This window comes from Zootoca vivipara, chromosome 16, assembly GCF_963506605.1.
Source record: "Zootoca vivipara chromosome 16, rZooViv1.1, whole genome shotgun sequence".
Taxonomy (NCBI): Eukaryota; Metazoa; Chordata; class Lepidosauria; order Squamata; family Lacertidae; genus Zootoca; species Zootoca vivipara.
This window is the reverse complement of record NC_083291.1, coordinates 34,386,421-34,403,625: the sequence shown is the minus strand read 5'-3', so window position 1 is coordinate 34,403,625 and position 17,205 is coordinate 34,386,421. Positions and strand designations below refer to the sequence as shown.

Below are 17,205 nucleotides of genomic sequence, written 5' to 3'. Positions count from 1 at the left end.
GCCCCTCTTTTTTCTCCTCAATGTCATCTGGTTTTTCTGGAGTTGCCCCCTACCATAGAATCAAAGAATCTTAGAGTTGGAAGAGACCACAAGGACCATCCAGTCCAACCCCCTGCCCAGCAGGAAACACCATCAAAGCATTCCTGACAGATGGCTGTCAAGCCTCCGCTTAAAGACCTCCAAAGAAGGTGACTCCACCACACTTCTTGGCAGCAAATTCCACTGTCGAACAGCTCTTACTGTCAGGAAGTTCTTCCTAATGTTTAGGTGGAATCTTCTTTCTTGTAGCTTGAATCCATTGCTCCGTGTCCGCTTCTCTGGAGCAGCAGAAAACAACCTTTCACCCTCCTCTATGTGACATCCTTTCGTATATTTGAACATGGCTATCATATCACCCCTTAACCTTCTCTTCTCCAGGCTAAACATACCCAGCTCCCTAAGCCGTTCCTCATAAGGCATCGTTTCCAGGCCTTTGACCATTTTGGTTGCCCTCCTCTGTGGAGCTGAAGTGGAGTTTGGGCACCAGCAAGGGAGCTAGGCTTGTGTGACCTAGATTACTCCACCCTTAAGGCTGGTGATAAAGGAGACATCATTTCCACAATTGTGAAAGCTGGTGTCTCTCTCTTTAGAAAGCAAGCACTGCCCCTACAAACCACAACCACCTCTCTCAAAGTTCCACGAGACACTGCAAAAGTGACTTACACTTTCAGGAATGGTGGGGAGTTTGCCTTGGTCAGGGACAATGAAATAAACCTGGAAGAGACAAAGAAAGAGGTTAGTGATGATCTGGTCCAGCTAGAAGAAGACTGTGAAACAAAACTTGTGGAAGTGGTCTGAGTCTCTCTCTCTCCCCCCCCCCCTCTCTCTCTCACACACACACACTTATTTTTATGGATAATAGCTGTCTGGCCAACCAGCATATTACACCAGATCAAGCCACACATTACATGCGTTGGCTGATCTCCCAATAGGATGGTCACTTGGGCATCCCCAGAAGAAGGACTTTAAAAAAAGGACACAGATTTGTATAAAGCATGGGTGTCAAACACAAGGCCCGGGGGCCAAATCCAGCCCGCCAGACCTCGTCATGTGGCCTGCCGAGCGCCCCAGCCCCAGCGGGACCCAGCAGTGGGACCTTACTGCTGAAGCGCCGCGCCAACAAAGCGCCGACAAACAGCTGGGGCCGGGGAAATGCTTTTTGCCCCTGGGTCCCTTCGCGCTCTTTTCTGGCGCTGAATCAAGGCGGCGACCCCCCCTTCCCTTTCTTTCTTCCTCTCTCTCGTTCTTATTCTTTCTTTCCCTCTCCTTCCTTCCTTCTTTATCTCTGTCTTCTCTCCCTCTTTCTTTTTCTTTCCTTCTTTATTCCTTCTTTTCTACTCTTCTTTCTCTCACCTCTTTCCTTCCTCTCTCCCTCCTGCTCCCTCTTTTCTTTCTTTCTTTCTTTCTTTCTTTCTTTCTTTCTTTCTTTCTTTCTTTCTTTCTTTCTTCATTACTTCCTTCCTTTCTTCCTTCCGTCCTTCCCAACTTTCTTCCTCTCCCTTATTCTTATTATTCTTTCTTTCCCTCTACTTCCTTTCTTTCTCCCTTTCCGTCTTCTCTCCCTCTTTCTTTTTCTTTCCTTCTTTATTCTCTTCCTTATTTCCTACTCTTCTTTCTCTCCCCTCTTTCCTTCCTTCCTTCCTTCCTTCCTTCCTTCCTTCCTTCCTTCCTTCCTTCCTTCCTTCCTTCCTTCCTCCCCTCCCTCTTCCTCTCCCTCTCCCTCTCCCTCTCCCTCTCCCTCTCCCTCTCCCTCTCCTCAGAAACATAGGATGCTGCTTTATACTTCTGGCCCTTAAACCCTGGAATCAGGAGAGCAGCTTCAGTGAGTCAACCTCAGCCAGTCCCTTTGGTGAAGGGTGGTGGCTCACTGGCAGAACATCTGTCTTGCATGCAGAAGGACCCCAGCATCTCCAGTAGCTCTGCAAAGGTCCTGCATGAAACCCTAGCGAGCCTCCACCACCCAGTGCAGTTACCAAAAATCATTTTTCAATAAATTGTACAATAATTGTACATTTGAATATCTACTTGCCATTATTCTGACTATGTTTCTGCTTTCAGAGCTAGTTATTACTTACATTATTACAAAAAACAGTAATAATTGAATGCAGTGACAATAATTTATGATAATAAAGAGTGGACACATAGTCCTACAGATACAACCGGCCCTTTGAGGGTGACCAAACTGCTGATGCGGCCCCCGATGAATTTGAATTTGACACCCCTGGTATAAAGGATGCATATGTGTAAAACTAAATGTCTCGGTGCAAATTTAGAAAATTGCCATAATTTAAATAATCAAGGGGTCTCGGGGCACCTTAAAGACTAACTCATTTATTACGGAAGAACTTTTGTGGGCTCAAATTTGTTAGTCTTTAAGGTGCCACAAGACTCAGTTGTTTTTGCTGCAAGAGACTAGCATGGCTGCCGCTCTGGGGGGGGGGGAATTAAATACTGTAGAAATACAGCAGGGCAAGAAAGTGACCAGGTGATTTGTGTGCCTTCTCAGTCTGCTTTCCAGATGCTAACTGCTGATGGGCAAAATCAAGGTGCCTTTTTAGGGTTTTTCATTCCCTGTAAAGGACACATGTCCCCCACCCCCCCACCCCTGACTCACTGATGCAGTCCCAGAGTCCAGATCCCGGCTCTTGTCTTGTTTGCTTGGATCCTTCTCAGTGGAAATTTTCAATTTGCTCCTCTTTAGATCCTTGTAAGACAACAATAAATTGTTAAAAAAGGGACACACACACACACACACACACACACACACACACACACCACAACAAATTAAAAGAAGATGGATGAGGAATTGTTTACATTTTTAGTCTTTCAACGATAATGCATCCATTTTTTTTATATATATAAAACCCTTCGTTCATTAAACTCCACATACTTCCACTTCCATATAATCTGGAGGCATCATAGAAAACATTTTATACCAGTTTCAGCGACATAGTTCAGCGACATAGACATAGACATAGACAGTGGAACAGCTGGTCTGTGCTAAGAAAGGAGAGACTATTACTCAAATGAGTAATAGTTTGCAAAATGCATTTGGATACATAGTGTTACTTTTTGTATTTCTCCTATACATGAGGGATTTGTCGTTTAGTCGTATCCAACTCTTCGTGACCCCATGGACCAGAGCATGCCAGGCACTCCTGTCTTCCCGTAGTTTGGTCAGACTCATGTTGGTAGCTTTGAGAACACTGCCCAGCCATCTCGTCCTCTGTTGTCCCCTTCTCCTTGTGCCCTCCATCTTTCCCAACATCAGGGTCTTTTCCAGGGAGTCTTCTCTTCTCATGAGGTGGCCAAAGTATTGGAGCCTCAGCTTCAGGATCTGTCCTTCCAGTGAGCACTCAGGGCTGATTAACTTAAGAATTGATAGGTTTGATCTTCTTGCAGTCCATGGGACTCTCAAGAGTCTACTCCAGCACCATAATGCAAAAGCATCAATTCTTCAGCGATCAGCCTTCTTTATGGTCCAGCTCTCACTTCTATACATCACTGCTGGGAAAACCATAGCTTTAACTATACAGACCTTTGTCGGCAAGGTAATGCTTTTTAAGATGCTGTCTAGGTTTTGTCATTGCTTTTCTCTCAAGAAGCAGGCGTCTTTTAATTTTGTGACTGCTGTCACCATCTGCAGTGATCATGGAACCCAAGAAAGTAAAATCTCTCATTTCTTCCCCTTCTATTTTCCATGAGGTGACGGGACCAGTGGCCATGATCTTAGTTTTTTTGATGTTGAGCTTCAGACCATATTTTGTGCTCTCCTCTTTCACCATCATTAAAATGTTCTTTAAAACCTCCTCACTTTCTGCCATTAAGGTTGTGTCATCAGCATATCTGAGGTTGTTGCTATTTCTTCCGGCCATCTTAATTCCGGCTTGGGATTAATCCAGTCCAGCCTTTCGCATGATGAATTCTGCATATACGGTAAGTTAAATAAGCAGGGAGACAATATACAACCTTGTCGTACTCCTTTCCCAATTTTGAACCAATCAGTTGTTCCATATCCATTTCTAACTGTAGCTTCTTGTCCCACATAGAGATTTCTCAGGAGACAGATGAGGTGATCAGGCACTCCCATTTCTTTAAGAACTTGCCATAGTTTGCTGTGGTCACACAGTCAAATGCTTTTGCATAGTCAATGAAACAGAAGTAGATGTTTTTCTGGAACTCTCTAGCTTTCTCCACAATCCAGCGCATGTTTGCAATTTGGTCTCTGGTTCCTCTGCCCCTTCAAAATCCAGCTTGCACTTCTGGGAGTTCTCGGTCCACATACTGCTTAAGCCTGCCTTATAGAATTTTAAGCATAACCTTGCTAGCATGTGAAATGAGTGCAATTGTGCGGGTAGTTGGAGCTTTCTTTGGCACTGCCCTTCTTTGGGATTGGGATGTAGAAATGTCAATCTACATATTTAATCCCCAATCCATCGCCTACAAGATGGACCCAGTGAACTCAAAAGCTGTTGAGCTTTTTATGGCAATTTGTGTGTGTGTGTGTGTGTGTGTGTGTGCAAAATATGAAGGTTTTGCCAAAAATGTTGAACACCATGATGGTTTTGAGCTTTTTCAAAAGGAAATAGCATCAGCTGCAAGTGTGTGTGGTACCGGTAATTATCAGGATCATTGCAGGCTAACTTTACTGACAGTTATGAATAGACAAATTCTGTACACGGCCTAAGATTTCCTTGACATCCATCAGATGTAAAGGACATAAACAACTATCTGACTTTTAGAAGATATCTGAAGGCAGCTCTGTATAAGGAAGTGTTTAATGTTTGATATTTTACTGTGGTTTTTGTTGGAAGCTGCCTAGAGTGGCTGGGGCAACCCAGTCGGATGGGCGGGGTATAAATAATACATTATTATTATTATTATTATTATTATTAATAAAGACTCTCCTCCCATGACATTCTATTGAGGGAAATAGAGAGGTATAGCATGAAAAATGATTAGGAGAAGGGAAGCGTGTCGTAAATAGTAGGAAGAAATTTTCCGTTTTTTTTCCTCTTTTTCTTTCTTTTTTTCTCTCTTTTCTTTTTTCCTTCTTTCTTTTTTTCGTGTATGTTTCTTGAAATTTAATTTGTTATTATGTGAGTGAATTATTATGATTTTGTATCTATCTGTTATATTATGTTGGATGAGTGGATTTGAAGCATTTATGATTTATATGATTTACTTAATTTTATGTTGGATGAGTGGATTTGATATATTTATGATTTATATGATTTACGTATTGATGATTACCTACCAGTTCTGTAAACATTTTTTAAAAGATAAATAAAGTATATTTTTAAAACTTAAAAAAAAAGACAATGTATTGAGGGAAACTCTCCATTCGCACCTCTTGGAGGTGGGGAAAATTCCCTCCTAATGCAAATTTCAACTTCAGAGGCAGGAATTCCCCCCTGGAATGAAGTGGGGGAAGAAAGATTCCAATAATTATCACCCTCCCCACTAACTCTTTCCTGTGTATATATGCAGGGATGGTGGCACCTCAGGGGTCCTGCAAAATGCAAAGATTCTTGGAGTGCCTCCATCCCTCACCGGAAGCCCACACAGTTGTTTAAAGGCCCGACCAGGAAAACAACAAATCATGGCAACAGGACTCAAAGCTCAGCTGTTTTGAGATTTTTGCATATCTATAGGAGCAGATTCCTCTGTGTCAGAGAGGTGAGGACTTACAAATTCAAGGCTGATGGGGCTGCTCAGGTCAGGCACAGGATGGAGATGAAGTGCAGACAAGAACTCATCCACCTCTGTGAACTAGTGAGAGAGGAGATAAAGGCAGAGATTGGTGTCTGAATGGAAATGCCAGGAAACTGGGGTGAGGGTGGGTGGGAACAGCACAGGGCAACTTGCTGGGCTCTGCAAGGAATCCAGAATTTCTGCCCTCACCTGCTGCTTGGCCAAGCTGTCTGCAATGTAGTTCAAGATCTTGTAGAAAACTTCAAACCAGGGCACATAGCTGCAAAGAGAATCAGCATCAGGGGGCACAACTGACCAAGCAAAGGGTAGCACATGCTTCATGCTAGAAGCTTCCATTGTCCAGTCCCTGCCCTCCCCGGTTGGCAAAGACCCCCGGGCCAGGCAGTCACGGCTAGTCAGAAGAATCCGTGCTGGGCTTCAAGGCATACATGTCTTATATATATATACATCTGTAGGAGGAGGGGGGACGGACTTCATTTTCCTGCACTTCCTTAGCCAGGGTGTCTAATTAGAACTTTATTTTTATTATTTATTAAATTGATATACCACCTTATACTCGGAGGTCTCAGGGCGGTTCACAGAAAAGATCGACATAAAAAACCAGAATATATATAATCAAAATAAAAAACAACCACCCAATAACAGCTCCCCTCAAAAGGGCCACATTTTTAAAGGGCATAGAGAAGTGAAATTGGCCCCGTGCCAACTTAGTGGAGAAGAACATGGGTAACTCAGTGGCAACTGGGCTTCTGCAACGGCTTGCACCTGCCTGCACTTCTGGTTAGTCCAGGTGTGGGGAACCTCTGCCCTCCAGATCTTGTTAAACTACTATGCCCATCACCCCTGGCCACTGACGACGCTGGGTGGGGCTCATGGGAGTTGTAGTTCAGCAACACCAGATGTCAGGGTCATAGCTGTCAACTTTCGGGTTTGAAAATAAGGGATCAGCAGCCTCACCTGTCCCGGGGACAGTCTATGGCAGGCATAGGCAACCTTGGCTCTCCAGATGCTTTGGAACTACAACTCCCATGATCCCTGACCACTGGCCCTGTTAGCTAGGGATCATGGGAGTTGTAGTTCCAAAGCATCTGGAGAGCCAAGGTTGCCTATGCCTGGTCTATGGTATATCTACGGTAACAATCCAGGATAGCAGTGGGAAACGGCGCTGGAATAAGGGAATTTTCAGCAAATAATAATAATAATAATAATAATAATAATAATAATAATAATAATTTATTATTTATACCCCGCCCATCTGGCCGGGTTCCCCCAGCCACTCTGGGCGGCTTCCAACAAAACATTAAAATACAGAAATCCATCAAACATTAAAAGCTTCCCTAAACAGGGCTGCCTTAAGATGCCTTCTAAAGGTCTGGTAATTGTTGTTTTCTTTGACCTCTGGTGGGAGGGCATTCCACAGGGTGGGTGCCACTACCGAGAAGGCCCTCTGCCTGGTTCCCTGTAACTTAGCTTCTCGTAGCGAGGGAACCGCCAGAAGGCCCTCGGCACTGGACCTCAGTGTCCGGGCAGAAAAAAGGGAAGGTTGTCAGCTGTGGCTTGGAATAAGGGAGTTTCCCGCCAAAAAAAGGGAGGGTTGACAGCTATGGTCAGGATCTGGCTGAACAATGAGGAATGGTGGGAGACGGCAGCTGGAGAACCTCCAAGGGAACCCCCAGAAGGGGAGGGCTCAGAGCCTGGGGATTTCTGGTGGGACACTGAGGAGAGGTCAAAGGGAGAAGATTGGGAAGGGGGCTGGATGCTGAAGAGGCAGCAGGGTTTAGGGGGCAAGGAGAGCCTGTGACAGGGAGCAGTTCAGACTCTGGAGCTGAAGCAGATGTGGGGTTCAAGAGGCTGCTGAAGAATCCCGGGAGTCTTCCTCTCCTGCTGTTACAAGCTCCCCTCTCCCCTGGTCTCCAAGACTGAGCAGAATAATGAGGAGGGCAGAACAAGAGACCAGAGGAACAAGAGACCAAACATCCAGGAGATGAGGAGCCTTAAGGGGATGGAAGGCAGGAACCTTCAGTCCTGGCAACTGTTCAATAGGAGCAAGACCTGCTGGGAAGCCTTGCTGAGTTGTAGGCCATTTCTTTGAATAAAGCGTTAACTTCACTGACAACGGACTCTGCTTCTTTGTGCTGATCTGCATCCGACTCCAGCCCTGACACCCAGTGGGTCAAAAAGTTTTGTAAGTTTTGGGGTCAATCCACACCAAGAAAATGCTTCCCCCAGTGACATGAAAATTCCCATCCATGAGAAGAGGCTGAGGAAGAACAAACCGTCCTACCTGAGGATACACAGGCAGGTGCGGAAGGCCACGGCCAAGCGGCAGAAACCAAAGCGTTGCTTTCCGTCCATATCGGTGAGTACAAAAGTGAAATGTTGGATCGTGGGGCTCTCCATAACCCTTAACAAAGAAGTGGGGAGACTGGGTAAGGGAGTGCCGTTTTGGAGAAAGAATGCAATAAGTCGGCTAAAGCGACAAACTGCTAATACTGTAGCACATATGTTTTGGTAGGCAAAACCCAGTGGGATGAATGCACAAAGCAATTGTTTAAATGTCATATGAAAGCAGGAGGAGATAATATTCTCCATATAGTCAGGCCGATAGGCTAAGAAAGAGGTAGCCACACAGGTCTATAGCACATTTTTATGCAGGGCAAAAAAGGTGAGTAGGGAGGGGGCATGATAGCACCTTATATCATTGTGCAATGTGTAAAAGCTATTACCGTAATTTTTTTCTTATTTCCAGACGGAGGCTTCCTATCACCCCCAAACACAAAACGTTTCCATGCAGGTAGTTCATCACATACAGTTCGCAGCCAAAATAACAGGTGTTGTGTTGTTCAATAAAGAGATCAAAGGACGTACGTACCTGCATGTGGGAACTTCTGACCTTATAATACAGTCGTACCTAGGCTCCTGAACACCTTGGGAGTCCAACGTTCCGGCTCTCGAACGATCGAAAACCGGAAGTGAGTGTTCTGGTTTTCGACCGTTCTTTTGGAAGCTGAACGTCCAACAGGGCTTCCGTGGCTTCTGATTGGCTGCAGGAGCTTCCTGCAACCAATCAAAAGCCACACTTTGGTTGCTGAACGTTTTGGAAGTAGAACGGACTTCCGGAACGGATTCCGTTTGACTTCCAAGGTACATCTGTAGTTGGAATGGGAGAGAATGGTTTGTCAATGTGAAGCAGAGGACAAAAAGATCCCTCCAATGCTGGGAAGACTTCTGCAGGTCCATTACAAGGGAAACTTGTTACACAAGGATTGATCCCGATCGCTGGGGTGCTGTTTCCAGCTGGGTGAAGGTGGGGAGCTACAAAGAAAGAGGGGGCTTCATGAGGGTTGCTAATTGACCAGGAGAAAAGTACTATTGTGACCAACAGCAATTTTATCTGTAGAAATCAGCAAATAATGTTTCTTGTTGTGTGGCGCTCTGCACATCATATTGCTGCCAAAGGCACCGCTTCCAACAGCTGGTTTCAAGAGCTGGTGAACCTAAGTTGCAAGGGTGCAAGCTTGGCACACATCAAGTGCCCAGAGAGTCCCCATTCATACCTTTCGACATCAAAGGGGAAGCAAAACTTGGGCAGCATCTGGACTGAATCCTACAGGAAGAAAGAAGGATCCTCGGTTATTTCAGTCTGAATCCAGCAGACAAACTTATAGGCACCTTGAGAAAAACCTTCGGTTGCCAAGGAGGAGCCTGGTGCACGTACAGAATGATCTGAATTGACAGCATAATCCTAGGCAAGTCTTCCTAGAAGTGCCCACCCCAGTTCCATGGGGCTGAGTCCCAGGCAAGTAGCACCGCAGCCATGGCCTCCTTTGCAAGCTGAATGCCAATCATTTACAAAGCATGCGGTGCTTCCCCACCTGCTTAGAACCAAGAGTGAGGGGGAACGGTTGCCCTCCAGATGTTGATGGACAGCTGCTCCCATCGTCCTGAACCACAGCACACCCTCCAGATGTTGCTGGACTGTAAATCCCCACCCTTGGGCTTATATGGAGTGTGTGTGCACCTATCTACCGGGCAAAGTGTCTAGGGCTGTTTCCAGATACTCCACAACGTTCCTCCAAAATCCATTTCTTAGTGATATTTCATGCAAGTGGACTGGCACAGCAGCCAGCTTGCTTTGCAGCCTGCAAATTGGGAAGTCTTCTGTGTTTCCAAGTTACTAGCCTACAAGGCAGTGTGAATGAATGGTCTCTATTTAATATCTTCCAATGCCTTTAGCTTCTACCTGTATAAGCTGTTTAATTGCTCCCATTTTATCTTCATGCCAGGAAAAGATTCACCCGTTTAATTTCTGTGTGTCGGGTTGTTTCCCCAAATCCAGAAGAAGAAGAAGAAGAAGAAGAAGAAGAAGAAGAAGAAGAAGAAGAAGAAGAAGAAGAAGAAGAAGAAGAAGAAGAAGAAGAAGAAGAAGAAGAAGAAAAAGCTGGTGACTCTTGAGCACATGCTAGCAATGATTTTGGAATGCAGAGTGGAGTTGGGCAGCAATTGTGCAAAGGGGGACTGACCTGGTCATCGAACTCCGGAGGGAACTGTCTAAGCACTTTAGGATCTGCACAGGGAAAGAGAGCAGAAGTCAGTCAGCATATGGAACAAAGACATAGCCAATTTCAGATGGATTTATAGGAGAGCCAAGCTCGCTTGCGACAGGCCACAGGACTCATGATTGCCACTGTATATTAGGAACATAGGAAGCTGCCTTGTTACGGAGTTAGACCACTGGGCCCATCTAGCTCAGAGCTGTCTGTAGCAGAGGCAGCCAACATGGTTCCTTCCAACTGTTGCTGGATTTAAGCTCCCATCATTCACCCTGACCAGGGATCAAGGTGCTGATGGGTGCTGGTGTTCATCTGCATCTGGAGGGCACCCTATTGGCTAGCCTTGGGTTCTCAGTGGCTCTTCCAGACTTTCAGGCAGGAGTCTTTCCCAGCTACCTGGAGATACCGGCAGACTCACCCACACTTTTGCTCGCCCCATATTTTGATAGTATTGGATACCAATTAATTCCCCCAAGTACAAGAGCTTTCCTTGTTGTTCCATGGCTGTGCCTGCGAAAATCCAACTTTACCCATTGAATCAAAAGCTAAGCTTTGGCTTGTCTGCACTTCTGATGAGATCTGATTCAGTGGGTGAGATCTGATTTTTGCAAGGCACAGCCATGGAACAGGAAGAAAAGCTCTCAGACCCGGAGGAATGCATCAGTACGTAATCAAAATATGGGGCAAGCAAAAGTGGGAATGAGCATTGAACCTGAGATCTGCTACATTCAAAGCAGTTGCCTGAGCTACAGCCCTTCTGCATCCACCATTGATTAGCTGAGGCCCACTTCTGTAGGTTTCACTTGCTCCCACTGTTGTTTTTTAACAGAAACAGGACCCGTTTTCTGTCACCTATCCCCGTGAAAGCATGGTTCCTGTTCTGTCTCATTTCTTTCAACCTCTAGTCTAGAGGAGATGCTGAGAATGCATTTTTGAAAAAAAAATGCAATTATGCATACACACCTACACAAAGTTGTTTAGTTTGCAGCTCCCCGCCCCCCCCCCCGGGTGGATGCAGCTTGACAATAATACATGTAAATGCATACCCATGGACATACAATGCCAGGATATTTATTCCCTCTGAGGGTCTGCAGTGGAGAGCAATGCAAAAGGTCCCAGATTCAATCCCTAATTATCTCTTTTTTAAAAAAAAATATTTTTATTAGATTTTACAATAATTCACATACATAAATCTATCCATAATTGTCCCAACATAATTCTCTTCACAACACAAAAGAAAAAAATATCGAAAAAAGACATTAAAAATACAAATAAAAACAAAATAAAACACGCTAAATCAAACACTAACACCAAAAATTTAAAACCTAATCATTTTTCCTAAATGTTATCCCATGGGCTTGCCCAGACCCCCCCCCCTTATTGATTTTCATTTGCCAAATCACCTTTAACAGTTTACAGTTTTACTATTCACAAACTATTCCAATCTCGTTAAACTTATGTTTATCTATTTAGCCATTTAATCAAATTATCTATTAATTTTTATATTTATTTATTTCCTTCCATTCCCTCCTTCCCCCCGCACCCCAGAACTCTCCCTGCCACTGAGAGTTTCCAGAATGTGGAAGACAAGCAGGGGCTGGTTCTTTTCCAGCTGGATCCTCCCCCCCGCCCCCGTCCCCCCCCCACTCTGGAAACCCCCCCTGCTACCAAGGGATCCCAGAACGGAGACGACTCATAGGGGCGGGTGAAGCACCCAGCTATCCCTTCCAATTCAATTTTCTAAAAGCTATACTAATATTCCCATTTCTAATCTAAAAAACACTTTAACCTTCACTATCCTCTACTTCTCCTCCCTTGCCTGAATTTTTCTCCAAGAACACTCATGCCAAAACTTATTTTCTTATTCTATTTTATATCTTTTCTTTCTAACTTAGACTCTTCCCCCCCTGTTCACAGCATATCCCTTCTCGATTCAGCGAGCTCCAAAGTCCACAAACCAGTTTCAAAACCATTTTGACCAGCCTTTAAACATAACATCCTTTTCCCCTTCACCCCACTCCCTTTCTGCAATGTTTTACATGCCCAAATTTTCCATTCCCTCCCTGTTGCCCTTTTCTTATTTGAATGTTCCGTTCATTGTGATTAATCTTCTCCACCAGTCTTTGTTCCTTATGGGAATTCTGAAGTCCAAACATAATTTGTGCTCTCCCTTCTATGGGGGCACTGTTTCTCTGATATGCTTGATTGAAGACTTTTCCCTCTTTCTTCTCATGGCAAACTTCCTCCTGACACGAAAGTTGACATACTTCTTGTTCTTCATCAATTTCTTCTTTGATCTCTTCATCCAACATTTTTTTCCCCTTGTCTCTTTGGAGAAGTTGTTTCATCTCTCCTAATTGCAAATTGTCTTAATATGGTCCAATTCTAAGTTCCCATAAGAGTCTCAAAGTTCTTTCCTTGAATCCAGCGGCATACTCGCATGTTGACATTTTTTATACTCCTGTCAAGGACACAGTGTTGTTCCAAAGCACAGGAAGTGGTTACATTTCTTCATTCCATCGCCATTTTCCAAACTGGTTACAATATATCCTCAAGTTAAAAAAAAATCAGTTACTTATTTCCAAATTGTAATTACAGTATCCAGAGGGAGTTTTCGTAGATGATTCTTGCAGTTCAACTTATCAACATTGTTTCAACTCTCCCTCCTTTCACAAGTCTCGCTGAGTCCGTCCGGGCTGCTGATTCCAGCGGCAAGAAGAGGCTTTTCTCTCCTCAATTACCCAAATTGCAGGGATTTTAATAAATTACACACTTCTCCCCTTATCCCTGCCACAAAAGGGGAGTTCAGTTCAGTTCTTGCAGATACATAAACACAACAAATCCAATTTTATCCTGGCAACGGGTATTTTCTTAACTGCTTCTTGCTGCAATCATTAGAAGGAGGTCAGCTTCCATTTTTAGAACCTCTCTTCCGCAAGCAAATTTCCATAATTTTTAATTCCAAAAAGTCCAATTACCCACAGTCCGATCTATTGCTGAATTTTCGTAGAAGAATTGACCGCCTCCACCTTCCAGTCACGCAGCTTCGCGCTCTCAGAGTAGCAATCTAAGTCTGTCCGCTGCGGTTCACCTCCTCGCTCTCGGGGGCTTAAACAAAGCCGATCCGGGAAAGAGAGAGCCCGCAAATGGCGCCGCCAGACAAAATCTGTCCCCAAAAAGCTCGATTTGGGGCTTTTTAGGAGGGTTCGTTTCGCTGGAACGATTCCCTCCACCTCTGAAGCGCCGAAGTCCGCTCTGCAGAACGGACCCCCGACCGATCAAGATGGCGCGGCCAACCGGAAGCCAGATTCAATCCCTAATTATCTCCGGTTGAAAGAATCAGGCAAAGGAGGGCTCTCATTAGAGCAAAATGGGACAGTGCATCATCAGCCAGAGACCCTCAAGCAGACATCTCAAACTCCACCCTCCTCCAGAACCCACCCCCGTCCTATGCAAATCAGAGGTCGTAAAATTAAATATTATTTTAAGCAGTTTTATGGTCAGTTCACTAACATCTCTTTGCTCCAAAAGCCCTGTGCACAACTGATTTTTCAAAGAGTAAAGGAAGACAGTCCTTGTACGAATAGGATGTTACAAAAACATCTATTTTCATTTGTGACGTGCTAGGAATAGTGCAGTTCCCCCTCTGTCTCGTGTGTAATAGAAACCCATTTGACAAAACCCGAGAGCAGAGATGCCCTAAATGAGAAGCTCTCTGTACGGTGAACCATGAGGCCCAGTACCTTGATTAGCTTTTGCAAGCTACTGTACATGGTTTGAATTTGGCCAGGACTGCCTAACTCTGAAACCGGTTTTCAGTGCTAGAAAGCGGCGACAGCCGACAGAAAATGCCTCCAGGCTGAAGATGTGCACATTTCCCTCACCACTGAAGAGGCGCAGCTGAGATTCGAGGCCTGGCTTCCAGGCACGCATGAGACCCTGCACCTCAGTTGCACAGACTAACCTGCACACGCAGACAGGAAGGAGAGAACCGGATGGGACATGAGGAAAGAGTTTCGCGCTGCCTCTGGGCAGAGACGGGGTTTCTCCCTTGCCGGCTTCCTTGAGTAGAACAGCTTAAGCGGAGACTTCCCTTTCCCCCTCTCTTTCTTATTTTTAACAGCCATCCAACAGTCATTTTAAGCCATCTGGAGAAAACCACAGCAGCAAGGGGAAGGGGGCACATAAATTAAGTACTATCTCTGTCAAATAGGGACACCTGGAACTGGAAGAGGCGCAGGTGGATAGGGACACCAGTTTCCTTACGTCAGAAGTTTCCAACCTTTTTGAGTCCACGGCTCCCTTGACCAACTCCATTCTTTGTCGTGCTGGCCACATGACCTGGAAGCTGTACACCGGCTTCCTCAGCCAATAACGCGAGATGAGCACCGCAACCCCAGAGTCGGTCACGACTGGACCTAATGGTCAGGGGTCTCTTTACCTTTAAGCCAATTGCTACCGCCATATTTTTCAGCTCCCGCTGAAAACATTCTTGTTTAGGCACCCCTACCCAGATACTTAGAAATGCTGGTGTGAATTTAATCTGTTTTCTTATTTTAACTTCTTGCATGTTTTAATGTATTGTAATCTTCCACCTGATGTACAAGTCAAGTGATGTAGAAATGTTACGTGAAAATAAATATATTGCACCTTCGAGGTCCATTTGTTAATTATTTGCTGTGCTGTGCAAAGAAACGCTCTGTTTTCTCCGTTCTGCATCTAATACTAATCCACTGGTGCTGAGAGAGGGGAGAAAAATTATATTTGGCCCATTTTCTCCACATTGTGCAGGATTTCATTCCACCATGAGAGAAGTTTGTAGGAAGCGCCATGTAAGCAACCCGAAAATAGACAACCTCAAACCAATTCTAGCTGCTGAACTAAGCACTTTGACTGCTGTGGCTTCCTTTTACTTCCTTTGACCACCACAGGTAATGGGTAGTTTCAAAAATGTCACTCAGCTGGCAATGGCATGGGGAGGGGAGCAATGTCCAGGAATTCACCTGCAGCCCCATCTCTGTGTTCTTCCTAAATCTGCTCTGGAGGGTCTCCCAGCCCTGCAATGTTGGGGCTGCAGGGACAGAACTGGATACAACCCCATGGATAGCTCAGTTGGCTAGAGCTTGGTGCTGATAACACCAAGCTTGCAGGTTCGATCCCTGTATGGGGCCAGTGCCAGATTTATGTATAAGCTAAACAAGCTATAGCTTAGGGCCCCACTCTCTTGGGGGCCCCAAAAAAATGTAAAGAAAAAAACACCTGGATGTACATTTCCAAAATATAAGATAAAAACAAATAAAATAAAGCCGACGTACAGCAACAGTGTTTTGGGTTGTGTAGGATTCTATGATGTAAGTCATGGGCCCCGCCTGCTAGCCGGCTCCCTAAAATATCACTGGTTTGCTCATTTCTATATATAGGATGCCTAAATTCTGCTATTTATAATTATTAGTAGTTTGCATCATATATTTACATCTATTATTATTTCATGTTATAGCAAGTTTCTAGAGACTAGATTATGAGTCTTTGTAAATTGTGTTTCTAAAGGAACTTTTGTTATTGCCAAATGCCAATGTGTTTGCATTATTAAGTTTTTTATGAATAAAAAATTATTTTAAGCTAGGGCTTAATAATGATTTCACTATTAATATATTCTTCTTAATTGCATTTCAGTTCAACAATTACTTTGATAAAATACATATTTTGTTATGTGCAAATGGCTTTAGATACCTATTAGGTCCATAAATTACCATATAGCGTATATTCAACACAAAAAACAGCGACAATTTGTTGTTGACAAAGGACAGCTAGACATACAAAGGGCCCCATTACCTTCAGTAGCTTAAAAGTAAAGGGACCCCTGACCATTAGGTCCAGTCGTGACCGACTCTGGGGTTGCGGCGCTCATCTCGCTCTATAGGCCGAGGGAGCCGGCGTACAGCTTCCAGGTCATGTGGCCAGCATGACAAAGCCGCTTCTGGCGAACCAGAGCAGTGCACAGAAATGCCGTTTACCTTCCCGCCGGAGTGGTACCTATTTATCTACTTGCACTTCATGCTTTTGAACTCCTAGGTTGGCAGGAGCAGGGACCGAACAACGGGAGCTCACCCCGTCGCAGGGATTCGAACCGCCGACCTTCTGATCGGCAAGCCCTAGGCTCTGTGGTTTAACCCACAGCACCACCTGCGTCCCTGGCCTTCAGTAGCTTAGGGCCTCATTAAACCTAAATCCAACCCTGTACGGGGCAGCTGCATGTTCCTGCACTGCAGGGGGCTGGACTGGGTGATCCTCAGGGCCCCTTCCAATGCTACAATTCTATGATTTTGTGATTGGGATGTGGATGAGGTAGCAGTGAGACAGAAAGGGATAGGACTCACCTTTGAATTGGGGTGGGTCTCAACCCACCTCCCCCCAGCAAGGGCTACCTGGAGCCTCCTAAAAATCTGGCCCACTGATACACAAACATCCCACCCCAAAAGCACCGCTTCCCACCACAGACGAGACTCACCATCATCCGCAAGCGTTGGACAGGCAGCTTCAAAGAACAGATCAAATATTTTCTGAGGGTTTTCCCTGAGGAGAGAGAAGAGGGACCAAGGAACTCAGAGCTGGTAAGGAGAGGCAAGAAGAAGAGCTTTGAGCAGACCCGTGGATTTCTTGGACAATATTTACAAGGATGGGGAAGTCTCTCTCTCTGCATGGGCAAAGCAGCAACGAGTTCTGGCAGGATCTCATGGGGCGTACGAGATCTCACAATATTTTGAAGAGTTCTCATGAGCCCCCAAAGGAATCCACTGCCAATGCCCGTGTTGCTTCTCCACTGGTGGCGACAGTGGCGGGGTGGCTTGGGCACCAATGGGGCTGCCATCTCATGGGTCTCTCCTGCCTGAGGCAATGG

The 17,205-nt window shown here is 45.1% G+C and overlaps 1 protein-coding gene across 3 annotated transcripts in view; it reads right to left on the bottom strand.

The window, feature by feature from the left end:
• DENND1C (DENN domain containing 1C) overlaps positions 1 to 17,205 on the bottom strand; it is a 50,527-nt gene that overhangs the window by 29,231 nt on the left and 4,091 nt on the right. For all 3 annotated transcript variants that reach the window (XM_060268704.1, XM_060268703.1, XM_060268702.1), the window contains exons 2-9: positions 16,816 to 16,880; positions 10,278 to 10,321; positions 9,312 to 9,361; positions 8,039 to 8,158; positions 5,944 to 6,013; positions 5,731 to 5,811; positions 2,654 to 2,743; positions 703 to 753 (exon numbers count right to left, since the gene is read on the bottom strand). In XM_060268704.1, the coding sequence (XP_060124687.1) occupies positions 703 to 753; positions 2,654 to 2,743; positions 5,731 to 5,811; positions 5,944 to 6,013; positions 8,039 to 8,158; positions 9,312 to 9,361; positions 10,278 to 10,321; positions 16,816 to 16,880 (571 nt within the window). The remainder of the gene's footprint in view (positions 1 to 702; positions 754 to 2,653; positions 2,744 to 5,730; positions 5,812 to 5,943; positions 6,014 to 8,038; positions 8,159 to 9,311; positions 9,362 to 10,277; positions 10,322 to 16,815; positions 16,881 to 17,205) is intronic.